At 40.4% G+C, this 14,952-nt stretch overlaps 1 protein-coding gene across 7 annotated transcripts in view; it reads right to left on the reverse strand.

Moving 5' to 3' along the window:
- DPY19L4 (dpy-19 like 4) overlaps positions 1-12,271 on the reverse strand; it is a 68,538-nt gene extending 56,267 nt beyond the window's left edge. For 5 of the 7 annotated variants that reach the window (XM_030303978.1, XM_030303980.1, XM_030303979.1 and 2 more), the window contains exons 1-2: positions 12,168-12,271; positions 7,305-7,415 (exon numbers count right to left, since the gene is read on the reverse strand). In XM_030303978.1, the coding sequence (XP_030159838.1) occupies positions 7,305-7,415; positions 12,168-12,183 (127 nt within the window). In that variant the 5' untranslated portion in view covers positions 12,184-12,271. Of the gene's footprint in view, positions 1-7,304; positions 7,416-12,167 lie in introns of those variants that run through there. The other 2 variants (XM_030303982.1, XM_030303981.1) reach the window with 1 other exon arrangement.
- Between the last annotated feature and the right edge of the window lie 2,681 nt (positions 12,272-14,952).

Here is a 14,952-nt window from a genome sequence, read left to right on the forward strand (position 1 = left end):
GGGAAAACTGTGTGGGCAGAGGGAGGGTATAACAAGGGAACTCTACACTATCTGTTCAGTTCTTCTATAAATCAAAAAAGGTTTCAAAAATTAAAATCTATTAATCAAAAGAAAGAATAAAAGTAATGTACTACAAAATATCTAAAGGAAAGATAGGGGTTCATTCAGAATTACTATTGATAGCTTTTCCTTATCAAGGAGTTTTTTTTCTTGAGGAATAATTTACATATTATATAGCCATTTAAAGTATATAATTCAATGATCTTTGATGATTATGTATTTAAAACATCATATACAACTGTTACATATATATAACTACTTCTTGATGAAACAACATAAAACACATTTGGATTTTCTACACACAGGATGATTTGGTCCTGCTATAGCTATTAGGAATAATAAGGCGTAAGGGCCCAAAGTCCAGTGTTCTGTTACTGAATGACTGACAGGTCTGTAAAAAACTCAACTTGCTGATTTGTTTGTTTAGCTAAACTAAAATCTTAACCATTTTCAAAATATTATTTAATAAATACTAGTTTTCATATAATACTAGAGACATTAAGCAGACTAAATAGTTAGATATCACTAAGTCAGGGCACCTGGCTGGCTCAATCAGTAGAGCATGGGACTCTAGATCTCAGGGCTGTGAGTTCAAGCCCCATGTTAGGTGTACAGATTACTTTTAAAAAAGATATCAGTAAGTCTATGAGAATTATATTCAAAATGCTTTAGAGGGGCGCCTGGGTGGCTCAGTCGGTTGAGCGGCCGACTTCGGCTCAGGTCATGATCTCACGCTCCGTGAGTTCGAGCCCCGCGTCGGGCTCTGTGCTGACAGCTCAGAGCCTGGAGCCTGTTTCAGATTCTGTGTCTCCCTCTCTCTGACCCTCCCCCGTTCATGCTCTCTCTCTGTCTCAAAAATAAATAAACGTTAAAAAAATAAATAAAAAATTTTATTAAAAACAATGCTTTAGAAACACTACTCAATAAATCAAATATTAGTATCAGTATAACAAAATCATTTTAAAATTACTGTTTTCAGAGGCACCTGGCTGGATCAGTCAGTGAAGCATCCAACTCTGGATTTCAGCTCAGGTCATGATCTCACAATTCATGAGTTCAAGCCCTATATCAGACTCTATGCTGACAGTGTGGAGGCTGTTTGGGATTCTCTCTCTCCCTCTGTCTCTGCCCCTCCCCTGCTTGCTCTCTGGCCCTCAAAATAAATAAACATTTCAAAATAATAAATAAAATTACTGTTTTCAACAGCATGTGTAAAGCATTTGGCCTGGCACATAGTAAGAGCTCAGTAAATACTAGCTGTTATGGTTGAAATATATGTGCAAAAATATATAAGATAGTCATTTAAAGCAATGTTGACATAATATGAACTATAAAAAACTGGTAAGGAAACTTATCAATGGTGGCAGTTTAACAAAAGTTCTTCCAAGTTTCTGAACGTGTATCTCTTCCTGTTTTTTTCATTAAGTCTTAGATAATGGCAAATTAACCCTAATTATTTGGGGCTATTATAAAAAGTATGTAAACCAAATCCTACATATAAATGTCTTACCTTAATACTAAATATGCTGTTTTCAAAGTTTTTTGTGAAGAGTCAAAAATGGAATAAAAAAAAGAGCACTACATAAATGTCTGTATCAGTAACACAGGTCATAGTTAAGTAATATTTAAAGCTAACAAAAAATCTAATGACATGTTAGGAAAAGAAATGTAAGATTCAATTTCACAAAAAGTTAAAAAAAAAAAAAAGGAAAGAAAAGGAAAAGTATAACTGCATTGAAAAAAATATAAGCAATACTTGCCAAAACTTTTAAGAGTAGTTCCATCTACTGGCATTATTCATATATTTTATTTTTATTATACTTTTCTCCATTTTCCACATTTTCTGCCCTAAAAATATATTTTTGTAGTCAGGGGGAAATACTATTTTATAGTAGTTATCTCTAGTTATCTCTAGATTGTTTAATTTAATCTTTCTTATATTGTATTTTCCAAAATGTTTTAAATAACCACTCTATTAGTAAGCTTTGCTGTGATTAAAAAAAAAGGTACCCCAAATTATTAGTGGCTTACAAAATAAAGGTTTAGTTCTCACTTATGCTACTTGTTGGTATTGGGTCTGCAGTGACTCTCCACCCAATTCCAGACTTCAGATTAGCTGTGGTTCTTCTTGGATCTTCTTCAGAGTTCCAGATTGGGGTCAATCCCTATTTGAGACATGCTATTCTCATGAGGAAAAGAGCAGGAGAACAGGCAGAGCATACAATGCCTCTTACAGTTTCTGGTCAAAACTAGTACAGTGTTGCTTCCACTCACATCCCATTGGTCCACGTGAGTCACGTGGATAAGCCTGACAATGAGGTAGTGAAGTAAACACTGCTTCAGAGACTGCGCTCCAAATCACATGGCAATGGGAAGGAATGGATAATTCATTTTAGGGAAGGGAGCAAATATTTGGGAACAGTAAAAGAGTCCACCAGGGTCTGCCCCACTCATCACAAACACTCATTTCCTGCCCAAAGGCAAAACACTCTCACTGCTTTTCAAGAAAAACATCCTAAGAGCAGCTTATTCAGCTTGTTTCCTGCATGTATACATCATTTTAAGATCTGAATAGTTGCATCCTCTTAAATTTAGGCTGATAGTTCTTTTAATAGTACATCTCTCTTGGGGTGCCTGGGTGGCTCAGTTAAATGTCCAACTTTGGCTCAGGTCATGGTCTCACGGTATGTGAGTACAAGTCCCACGTCAGGCTCTGTGCTGACAGCTCAGAGTGAGGAGCCTGCTTTGGATTCCGTCTCCCTCTCTCTCTCTGCCCCTCCCCCACTCACGTTCTCTCTTTCTCTCTCTCTCAAAAAACAGATAAACGTTAAAAAAAAAAAAAGCAAACAAAAAAACAAAACAGTACATCTCTCAAAAGCTTAGCAGGCAATTCTCCTAGATATTTACCTAACAGAAAAAAAAGAACAAATGTCCACAAAAATATCTGTAGAACTATGTTCACAGAAGCCTTATTCATAATAGCTAAATACTGAAAACTACTCAAATGTCCAACAAGAAAATAGTTAGAAAATTACAGCAACATGAATGAATCTCAAAATGATTATATATATATATATTTTTTTAATTTGTTTTAATATTTATTTATTTTTGAGACAGAGAGAGAGCATGAACAGGGGAGGGTCAGAGAAAGAGGGAGACACAGAATCTGAAACAGGCTCCAGGCTCTGAGCTGTCAGCACAGAGTCCGACGCGGGGCTCGAACCCACGGACCGCGAGATCATGACCTGAGCCCTTCGAAGTCGGATGCTTAACCAACTGAGCCACCCAGGCGCCCCAAAATGATTATATTTTTAAAGGATAAAATGCTAAGTGAAAGAATCCAGACACAAAAGCACCCACGTTGTATGATTCCGCTTACATGAAATTCTACAACATGCAAAACTAATTAATCAATATTGATAAGTATCCGAAGAGTGGTTGTCTTAGGGGGTACAGGGAAAATCTACTGGAAGGGATACAAAGAAACTTTCTGGGATAATGGAAATGTTCTGTATCTTGTTAATTGGACTAAGATGTCAAAACTCATTTAATAAAACACCTAAGATTCTGGGCATTTTTTAATATGTTAACTATACAGCTATACCTCAGTGCAGTTCCAGACCACTACAATAAAGTGAATACTGTCATAAAGTGAATCAAATTAATTTTTTTGGTTTCCCAGTATATATAAAAGTTATGTTTACACTATACTGTAGCCTATTAAGTGTGCGATAACATTACATCTATAAAAACAACATACCTATCTTAATTAACGCTAAAATAAGCTAACCATCACCTGAGCTGTCAATGAGTCACAATCACTGATCACAGATCACCACAAGAATACAATGATAATACACTGCAAGAATTAACAAAATGTGACACAGAGACATAAAGTTAGCAAACGGTGTTGGAAAAATGGAGCCAATAGACTTGCTTGCCACTAACCTTCAATTCATTAAAAAAACAAAAAAACAGGGGCGCCTGGGTGGCTCAGTCGGTTAAGCCTCCGACTTCGGCTCAGGTCATGATCTCAGGTTCGTGGGTTCGAGCCCCGCATCGGGCTCTGTGCTGACAGCTCAGAGCCTGGACCCTGCTTTAGATTCTGTGTCTCCCTCTCTCTCTGCTCCTCTCACGCTCTGTCTCTCAAAAATAAACAAACATTTAAAAACAAAAAAAACAAAAAAACAAAACAGAAAAAAAAGATAATCTGCAAAGTACAACATGAAGCACAATTAAAGGCGGTATGCCTGTACCTTAATTTTTAACAGTTAAATCACTTATTTTTGCAAAGAAAAAAACAATTTTGTTAGCTTTTTACCTACTTGATTCTATTCAGTTCCATGTTCCAACAACTACACAGTAGTCCCCCTCCCCACCGTCTGTGGGGGATATATTCCAAGATCCTTAGCAGATGCCTCAAACTGAATTCTAGTAGTGAACCCTAGATATGCTATGTTTTTTCCTATACATACACACCTAGGATAAAGTTCAACTTATTAATTAGACACCATAAGAGATTAACAATAGCTAATAATAAAATATAACTATAACAATATGCTGTAATAAAAGTTATGTGAACATGGTCTCTCTCTTAAAATATCTTATTGTACTGTACTCACTTTACTTCTTGTGATGATAGGAGATGATAAAATTCCCATGTGATGAGATGAAGTGAGAAGAATGACAAGGCATTGTGAGTGTGACATAGCATTACACTGCTAACAGTACATACTTTGACAATGCGTCAGAAAGCAGATCATCTGCTTCCAAACTCTGATTGACCAGATAACTGAATCCATGGAAACTGAAACTACTGGATAAGGTGGGGGACTACTGTAACCACAATTTTATTTCTAGATGAGTCTTGGCAAGGTTTAACTACATGTATTTGAGCTTTTGTAGAACCACACTCTATCTTACTTTATCCAACTGAAAGGATTTACTAGGAAATACCTTAATGCATTCATATATTTTAACAAACTATGTGCTGACAGCCATGCCCCTGATTTAGTCATTGCCCTGAGGATTCATCTTAATCAGCCTTTGTTACTCAAAGTACTTCTCAATTTTCTCGATTTTACTAGCTGAAATAGACAGTTCTAACTCAACACTACAAGTCCCAGAAATTTTGGATTCTCTATTTTTCTCTTCATTCCCGCTTGCAAATAGGCCAAATGTTTTAAATTCATCTTTCTTGTAATCAAATGCAGCTGATAAACAAGGCACTCTAGTAACATTCTGTTTTATAATCTTGTTACCTAAAATAATAAAAAAATTTAGTATTAAAATTGTAACTATTCACAAGAAACAGATACAAATGTTTTGTCACTGCATAACATAGATTATTATTTTTCCAGCTTCCAAAAAATTTTCTTGCTGCTAGCCCCTAAACTAGCTCTATAGATGACCCACTGTCTTTACCTTATTTGAGAAAAATATATATAAATGTGCCTTCGACTCTTTATGGGCAAGAAGCAATTTGAGAAGGCATTTCAGTCCCTAAGGATGGCATGTTCTCCAAAGCCATCTTCATATATGGTTCAGCAGGATAACAGAAAAGGAAGGACCTCTAGAGGGTGGACTCAAGGACCACACAGAATAATGAAGCTACTCCCAAGGTAAACAACTGGGGCCTAATCAAGAAACATCCCTACACCAGAGTAAGACCTCATATTTATCTTGTAGGATTTCAAAACTGCTGTGAACCAGTGGCTGATGTAGTCTCTCTTCCTCTGAGGAAAGAAAAGTTAACGTAGCATAGCAGCTCTACAATTACTTTGCCAAGAAAGGTCTGCTTGCAAGGTAAACTCTGCTGGAATCTGGGAACTTGGATTTCAGGAGGGTTATCACCATTCTCTCATGTTAGTTTACTGTACCTGACCTGTTTGTACAAACAATGTGGTTCATGCTCATTGCTTTCCTTCTGGGAATCTAGTTTGGGTATGTGGTAGGAAAAGGTATGGCGACCAGCTAACAGTAAACTCTGTGCAGGGGACCCTGGGTGGCTCAGTCGGTTAAGTGTCCAACTTCAGCCCAGGTCACAATCTCACAGTCTGTGAGTTCAAGCCCTGCATCAGGCTCTGCTCTGACAGTGCAGAGCCTGCTTGGGATTCTCTCTCTCACTCTCTCTATGCCCCTCCCCTACTCGCACTCTATCTCAAAATAAATTAAAACACACACACACACACACACACACACACACACACACACACACACACACATTCTGTGCAGAGCCATTAACGAGCTTCCCTGGTAGACAAAACTTTACAAATGTCACAATCTGATGCTTGAAGGAGTTAAGCACATCTTGTGTAACTCCATTAGGAAAGGAATCAGGGAAGCTTATGCCTAGATCTTACAGATTTTAGCCCACAGACCTTTCCCTTTGCTGATTTTGTTTTGTACTGTTCACTGTAATAAATCACAGCTGTAAATATTCTGAGGCTGTAAGTCCTTCTAGCTCATCACCAAACGGGGGTGGTCTTGGAGACCCCTGACACAGAGCACATAATTTATCTTTTTAATTCATGGGTCTCTGGACTAGAATGAATCATAGCTGGCCCTGAACAAGACCTTGGGCCTCAAGACTGATGCCATGACCGGGTAAGACTGAGTGTCTTCCTGGGTCAGAGAGGTAGTGAGAGTATTTTGTCTGACGGAGAAAAGCAAATATTTATGACTAAAAGGATAGAATGTGGTAGACTGTTATTATTATTCCCACTTATTTTGTCCTTTCTTATAAAAAGATTATTCATCTCTGCCCACTACCATGTGACTTGCAATGCATCCCTGTAGTCAGAGTATACTTCTCCATCTCATTGTCTGGATTAATTATGTGACTTACGTGACTTACTTGGGTCAACAGAATGTGACTACAAGTAACGGTGTGCCAGTTCAACAGAAACTTTAAGAGACACCGAATGATTCTGCCTGTTCCCCTGTTCTTTTCTTCTGCCATAAGAAAACCATATCCCAAATAGGGGCTGTTCCTTCAAGATACATGAAGCTAAACCAGCCAACCTGCAGCCACAACACGTAACATTAGTCAGAAATAAGTGTCTTTTGTAAGCCAGTGAGATTTAGGGTTTGTTCTACAACAAAACCTATGAAAGTTGACTGCCAACACCATACAATTAATCTCAAAATAGGCATAAACATTTAAAACATTAATATAAAATATACTACCTAATGTATAAAAAAACATTTTTATAGTAGCATGAAAACAAATTTATCTAACTTACGTTTTGGAGCTCTTTCAGGCATTGGAGTATCGCGAATTTTCTCTTCTTTGGCAGATTCCTTATTTTCTGAAGACTTCAGCTTTCTTCTCTGGCGCAGTTCTACAGTTGGTCCTTAAAATATTTAAGAAGTTATTGCAACATGTGTATCAAGCTGTTCTAATCTGTAATCCAAACGAATTCACTTTTATTATAATAGGGCAATGAGTCACATAGAGATCTTTTAGTATCAAAGATAATTTTTTTCCACAATTATTTTAGCACTTCTTGAAAAACAATCTTTCATACAAAAAAAAAAAAATTTAGGTTCTGTCTGCCATCTGTGCTTTCAGAGTCCTAGTGATAAATCAATAAGCTCTTCTCCTGAGATAATGTTATTTTCAAAATATCCCAAAATAAGTAAACTCCTTTCTAGAATGACTGGGGAACAAGGTGTTATTTAATACATTAGCATAATATTCTAGTTACCTGAGAGTATCACATTCATCATTCAAGGATTAACCATTTTTTTAAATTTGAATATAATAAAATACATTGATCATAAAATTATACTTCATTTTTAAAATAATCCTGCAAGCTCTGCAGAATTTCACAGTGCTATGGTATTGCCATTGTAATAGATTGTTTTATAGATTTAGGTGTTAGAAATAGGCTGAACCTATAAATATCCCTATATGTGGGAAGTTGTCAGAAAATTTCCCAATATTAGACTACCCTTTCTATGTCTGATAAAAAATGTAAAGCAGGGGCGCCTGGGTGGCGCAGTCGGTTAAGCGTCCGACTTCAGCCAGGTCACGATCTCGCGGTCCGTGAGTTCGAGCCCCGCGTCAGGCTCTGGGCTGATGGCTCAGAGCCTGGAGCCTGTTTCCGATTCTGTGTCTCCCTCTCTCTCTGCCCCTCCCCCGTTCATGCTCTGTCTCTCTCTGTCCCAAAAATAAATAAAAAACGTTGAAAAAAAAATTAAAAAAAAAAATGTAAAGCAAGGGGCGCCTGGGTGGCTCAGTCGGTTAAGCATCCGACTTTGGCTCAGGTCATGATCTCATGGTCCATGAGTTCGAGCCCCGCGTCGGGCTCTGTGCTGACAGCTCAGAGCCTGGAGCCTGGAGCCTGCTTGGGATTCTGTGTCTCCCTCTCTCTCTCTCTCTGCCCCTTCACCACTCATGCTGTGTCTCTCTCTGTTTCAAAAATAAATACACATTAAAAAAAAATTAAATAAAAAAAAAATGTAAAGCAAAAAGTACCTCCAAACTAGTAAACTAAATTCCGAATGAAACAAGAATTTACTATATTCAACCTAACTACGTTTCCTTCCCAGAATTAATTATCTTATAGAGTCGACTATGACTGTCGTGTAGGTGCAGACTGTCCTCCCAACCTTATAAGATGGTTCAAGAATTTATTTCCTTCTTAACAGAGCAGAGGAGAGTTTTCTTTTCTCTTAGGAATGACTTTAGGCTATGAAATGTGAGCCTAAAAAGACAAGTCACAAAAGGAAAATGAATCAGCTACTGTTGATCAGATGAAGGGTTCTACCTTTACAGTGGAGGGGCACCAGGTTGGCTCAGTCGGAGGAGCACGTGACGCCTGATCTTGGGGTCATGGGTTTGAACACCATGTGGGGTGCAGATATTACTTAAATAAATAAAACTTTTAAAAATTCCTTTAAAAAAATCCTCTAGCTTTACTGTGGAAAATGAAAAAACAAATACACATTTTCTTAATTTATTTTTTTCTAAATGTCTATACCCAAATGGTGCTTGAACTCATGCCCCTGAGAAACAAAGCTGCATGCTCCTCCAACTAAGTCAGCTAGGTGCCCCTATTGGTTTCTGCTCCGATCGCGATGTTCATGGTTCATGCTGACAGCACGGAGCCTGCTTGGGATTCTCCCTCTCTCCCTCTCTCTCAAAATAAATTAAATAAACTAAAAAAAAAATTTGTTTTCCCCTGCTCTGTGATAAAAGAAAAGTTAAAAGCACCCAACAAGGGGCACCTGGGTGGCTCAGTCGGTTAAGCTCTCCCCCACTTGTGCTCTGTCTCTGTCTCAAAAACATTAGGAGCACCTGGGTGGCTCAGTCAGTTAAGCATAAAACTTTTTTCTTTTTAAATTTTTAAAACGTTTGTTCACTTTTGAGAGACAGAGACACAGCGTGAGCAGGGGAGGGGCAGAGACAGAGGGAGACACAGAATCCGAAACAGGCTCCAGGCTCTGAGCTGTCAGCACAGAGCCCGACGTGGGCTCAAACCCACAAACCATGAGATCATGACCTGAGCCAAAGTCAGGCGCTTAACTGAGTGAGCCACCCAGGTGCCCCAAGCATAGAACTCTTGATCTCAGCTCAGGCCATGATCTCATGAACCATGAGCTCTGTGGTCACGGCACAGAGCCTGCTTAAGATTCTTTCTTTCTCTCTCTCTCTCTGCCCTTACATGCACTCTCTCTCAAAATAAACAAATACATATTTTTTTAAAGTCAAACTAAATGAAAATGATAACATAAAGGGGCACTTAAGTTGGTTAAGTACCCAACTCAGGCTCAGATTACAATCTCACAGTTAGAGAGTTCGAGCCCTGCATCCAGCGTTGTGCTGACAGTGCAATGCAGAGCCTGCCTGGGGTTCTCTATCGCTCCCTCTCTCTCGGCCCCTCCCCCATGGTTCGTTTACACACACTCTCTCTCAAAATAAATAAATAAACTTAAAAAATAAAACGAAAATGACAACATAGCCACAAAAATAACCCAGTATTTCAGTCTCTGGTCCAGCGATCTTCACATGAGATAGTGAGCAGAGCTACAAATAGGGCAGCAAATGTCCATCCAAACTATTCCACATGAAGTGTTAATACTGCTGTATTCAGAGTTGTCACTTGTTTGTTCTAATATTTCTTTCAGGAAGCCTTAAGTATGAACAACCTGAGGCTCTACTGCATCAAGAAAGACATTTTTCATAAGATGAGATTCTCAAAATTATGTACGTGGAGTAACAGTGGGACAATGAAAAGGATCCAAGTGAATGTGAATGATAACAAAAAAGGGATCTAGGGAAGATATGGATACAAGTAAAATACACCATGTAGACTAATTTTAAGATAATATGTATTTTGAAAAAATTTAGAGGGCCAAATAAACGTAAGGCACACAAAATAATGCCTAGCACACAGACATGTTTGCTATAAATATTATCATTACTAGCATTATTTTAATAAGAATATAATTATTCATTGCTGACTATTATATCCCAGCACCTAACATAGTAGGCACCAAATGTTCACAGAATTGAAAAATTTGTTGAATGAAACTATATTTTAAGAAAACTTCAATCCATTAATTGTTCCATTTAACATGTATTTGCTTATCTGTAATTCTACAATGAAAAATCATTTTTCCTTTTTTATCCCATGAGTAAATTTTACAGAATAGTGTGGTATTGATTTAATTAAGTGTAACTATAATATCCTAAAGCAATTTCTCATTTTGCATGATGCAAAATATTAAAGACTTTTAGTATTGCAGTACTTTTTTCCTGCTTTAGATTAAGCATGAAAGGGCTCATGGAAACATACAAGCTAGCTTATCAACCTACTCCACAGATTTGCAAGTAGTCAGAAAAGGAAAAAAAAAAAAAATCAAGAAATGTTTTAAACTACTGCAACCAAAAATCAAGATAACAAATGGAATTACTTATCCCTTATCAACTACAAACAGCACTGGTTTTGAAGTTGTATATTAGGAAGAGTGTCTTAAATTTAGATCAGCTTTAACACTCTGAAAACTCAAAAAAGAGGAGGCAGATAATGAAGTCAGTGTGAGCATAGACAGAGACAAGGCAGAAAGCCAAAGAGCAATAAACAATGTTTTAAATATCACTTTCCACCGAATTCTTGAAATTCCCTCCTTGCACTCTTGGTTCAATAAAGGTTTAAGTCTAAATGAGATCACATTCACAACCGCACTCAAGGAAGTAAAAAGTCATGCTTCCCACCAGGATGCAAAATCTAACTGCTCAGTCAAGCGACACCATCAAATAGACCTGTTCCTGACACTAGCACGGGTATTATGAAGTTGTTATGCCATGAATGCTTCCTGTGATATCTATCACTAGCTGATCAATTCCTCCAACTCCCCAATTGTCTCTCATACTTATCATTTTAAATATTACTGAAGGGTTTAATTTTCTTAACATTGGCCCTGTGGGGGCATGGAAAGCTTTCTCCGGCCCACCCACTTTCACCCTCAAAGCACTCGTGGCTTCCTAATCCTTACACCCTTATACTTACACCCTAATACTTACACCCTAATACTTACACCCTTCAGCGTTTGCCACCTCCCCCTAACCTGTAAGTGACCAGGCCTTCTTCAGTTTCCCCTCCCCAACCCCCGCCTCTTTCTACACTCTAGGCGTGCGGCTCCTCTCGCCCTGTGACTTCGTATTTATCAGCGTCCACAGACCTCTGAAGAGGGCACTCAGAATGAGGGGCATTTGGTTAAACACTCTCACTTTCAAATATGCACTCAGTGCCCAAGCCTCCATCTTCTAAACCAAACTATGCTCCCCACCCCATTAATTATCTGCTAGTGGCCTCCCCTCTCAAGCACTCCTCCCACCCGCAGCTTTTTCTCTACCAGCCCGATTCCCAACTTTAAGCTCCACCTTTGCTTCCCACTGAGGCGGACAAAACTTCAGGCCACTCACTCCGCTCCTAAATGTCCCCGCGCCGCCACCGCCCCGCTTCTTTCCGCCCCCCACCCCGCGCGGCCGCGGCCACTGACCGCCCGCAGCCCAGGCCTCTGGGCCCCTCGCGCCCCCGCCCCTCTTTCCCGCGACCACGAGCGACAGTTGGCGCGCTGGACCCCGGGGCCGTCACCTTCTTCCTCCGCCATCGTCTCCGCGGAGGTCCGGGCGCCCCTCAGGCTCCCGCGCGGCCCGGAGTCGCCGGTCCTCAGCGTCGCCGAGCCCCTCGGCAGCCCCAGGACAGCTCCCAGCCGCCGCGCCCCCACTTCCTGACCCGCCCCCCTCCGGTGTCGCCGCCAACCGCGTCCCCCCGGGCGGCCCGGGAACCAGAGAGCCGGGAGCGAAGGGCAGCCGGAGCGTTTTGCGGGCGTGCCTGGGCCTGCGCGGGCAGGAAGGGGAGTCGCCGCGGGTGGCACCGCCTACAGCCCTCGCTCCGGGCCCGCTCCAGCCGTTTGCCGAAGCCCCTCCCTTCGCCCGCCCCTTCCGAAAGGTGGGAGCGCAGGGGGCTGGCCGAGGCTTTTGTCTTCCGACCCAGTCGGAGAATAGCGTCGGCCACATCTTCCAGATCCGAACCCCATCCGCGCCCCGTTTTACAGAGAGGAAGCTGAGGCCCCCGAGATGGACTGGAGGCCATCTGGAAGCCAGGGCTCCGAACTCCTCTCGGTACCTGCGTGCCGGCTGATTTCAGGCAGCGGTGAAACGCTCTGGGTGGTGCTTCGGTGTAGTAGGCCACGTCTCATTACAAGAAAGCTTGTGCTTGGAACTTTGTTTTTAACTCCCCAAACTGGTTGGACAAATGCATTTGCGTTTCAAGATATTTAAAGAAACAGTAATACGATGGTCAGTGGGGGGAGCGGATACATTCAGATATTCCACAGCAGCCGAACATAGTTTTAACTTGTTACGCTGTTTATATCTTTGCTTGTATTACGGCTGGCATTCTCCAACAAATGCCAGGAACTTTCCCCCAACAATACCCAGAAGTAGATTTAGATGAGAAAATGCTTATTTTAGAGCGAGAGAAAGAAGCACAAGAACTCACTGAAGTCATGGGGTAATTATGAACATCCCATTCATAGCAGGCATGAAGATTCGCCTAATAGCGCCTTTGTCAAGTTAGGATATTTGGAGAGAAGCTATCGTTTTTCAGTGCTGTGCAAAAACGGTTCCAAGAACTCTTTTTATGGCTTTGGTTGCCAATACATAAGTCTTGCCCTTAAACAACACTGGACCAGGAGTTAGAAACACGGTGGAGGTTGCCAGTGGACCCAGATCAAAGGACAGAGAACAAAATGTATGGTTCTTGAAAATCTGAAGCTATGGCAGGGCCCATGCCATGGACAGCAGATACCAGAGCGCTCTCCTTATTAGATGAGCTTCATTGCAAGAGTTCCATCTCATGGAAAAACAGTTTTTCTGAGAGTCTTGAGGTGATGATGACCATTCTTCCTATAGTTCTTCATAATCACCTCAAGGTGACTGATGGGCTTAATTACAAATGTACCTGCTCTAAACAGTAGTGGATAGAAAGGGAAGACAGCTTCTTAAAATGAAATGAAAATATGAAAGAACAAAGATCATTATTCAATCTTTAGATAGATAACCAGTGGAATCATGATTGTGTTTGTTTCCTAGTAGAAACATTGTTCTTCCCTTGAACCCTAAAACCTCCACATAAGGGTAATGAGAATGGAGCATTCTATTTCCCCTCCATCTCATTTTGCTTTGAGAGAAATGGGCCATTTTGTATTCAAAATATATACATAATCTGAAAAGATAGAACTCTAACTGCTCAAGATGTTGCCTTGCAGTAGGCATTATATCTGAGTTTTCGGAAGGCCAATCCATTATTCTCTAATACCAGCTGCTTCCAGATGGCAATGGGCATGGGTATGGATGCATGGTCCAAAGATCACTTCGAGTTCAAGCCCCGCATCAGGCTCTGCACTGACAGTGTGGAGCCTGCTTAGGATTCTCTCTCTCTTTCTCTCTCTCTCTCTCTCTCTCTCTCTCTCTCTCCCCCCACCCCTCCTCTGTCTCTCTGCCCCTCCCCTGCTCATGAGCACACTCTCTCCCTCTCTTTCAAAATAAATGAACTTAAAAAAAAAAAAAAAGCCCCTGAGGACATAGCTGCTTGAAATCAGATACAGGCAAAGTCTATTTCATCAACATTCATCTGTCAAATGCTTCATCTTATTATTAGGAACAGAACAGAAATAGAAAATCCTTGTGTAAGTTCAGCTTTTCCTCTCCTAAAGATACGGAGTTTTGTTTTTATTATATAATAAAGTCTCAACTGCACATTGGTTAACAACATGTTTATATTATTCTGAAACACCGTCTCCTTTGTGACCTCTTAACCAAATGGGATCAATTCATTTTTGAAACATGTAGCACCCTGACCACAGTTATATTCTGGCTTGTATTTTGGTCATGTTTGATCCCCATACTTTCAACTCTTTGAAAACACTTTGTAGACAAATATTTTGGGAATTGACTTAAAAGTTGTTGATAATAGCAAGTATTAGCTGTGGGTGTGACTTAGAAGACCAACATAAATTGTGTATTCTACACTATCTGTGAGAACTATCCCTTGAAGCTGTTTTGTTCACTAGTTCTGATTGTGATTTTGGATTAGTGTGAAATTTTACCCCCTGTACCTCTTCATTAAAAGGGACTCAGGGTTGGGGTGCCTGCGTGGCTCAGTTGGTTAAGCATCTGACTTCGGTTCAGGTCATGATCTCGCAGTTCATGAGTTCAAGCCCCGCATCGGGCTCTGTGCTGACAGCTCAGAGCCTGGAGCCTGCTTCGGATTCTGTGTCTCCCTCTTTCTGTGCTGCTCCCTTGTTTGTGCCCTGTCTCTCTCTCTCTCTCTCTCTCTCTCTCTCTCTCTCTCTCTCTCTCTCTGTCTCTCAAAA

This window comes from Lynx canadensis, chromosome F2 (genome assembly GCF_007474595.2).
Source record: "Lynx canadensis isolate LIC74 chromosome F2, mLynCan4.pri.v2, whole genome shotgun sequence".
NCBI lineage: Eukaryota > Metazoa > Chordata > Mammalia > Carnivora > Felidae > Lynx > Lynx canadensis.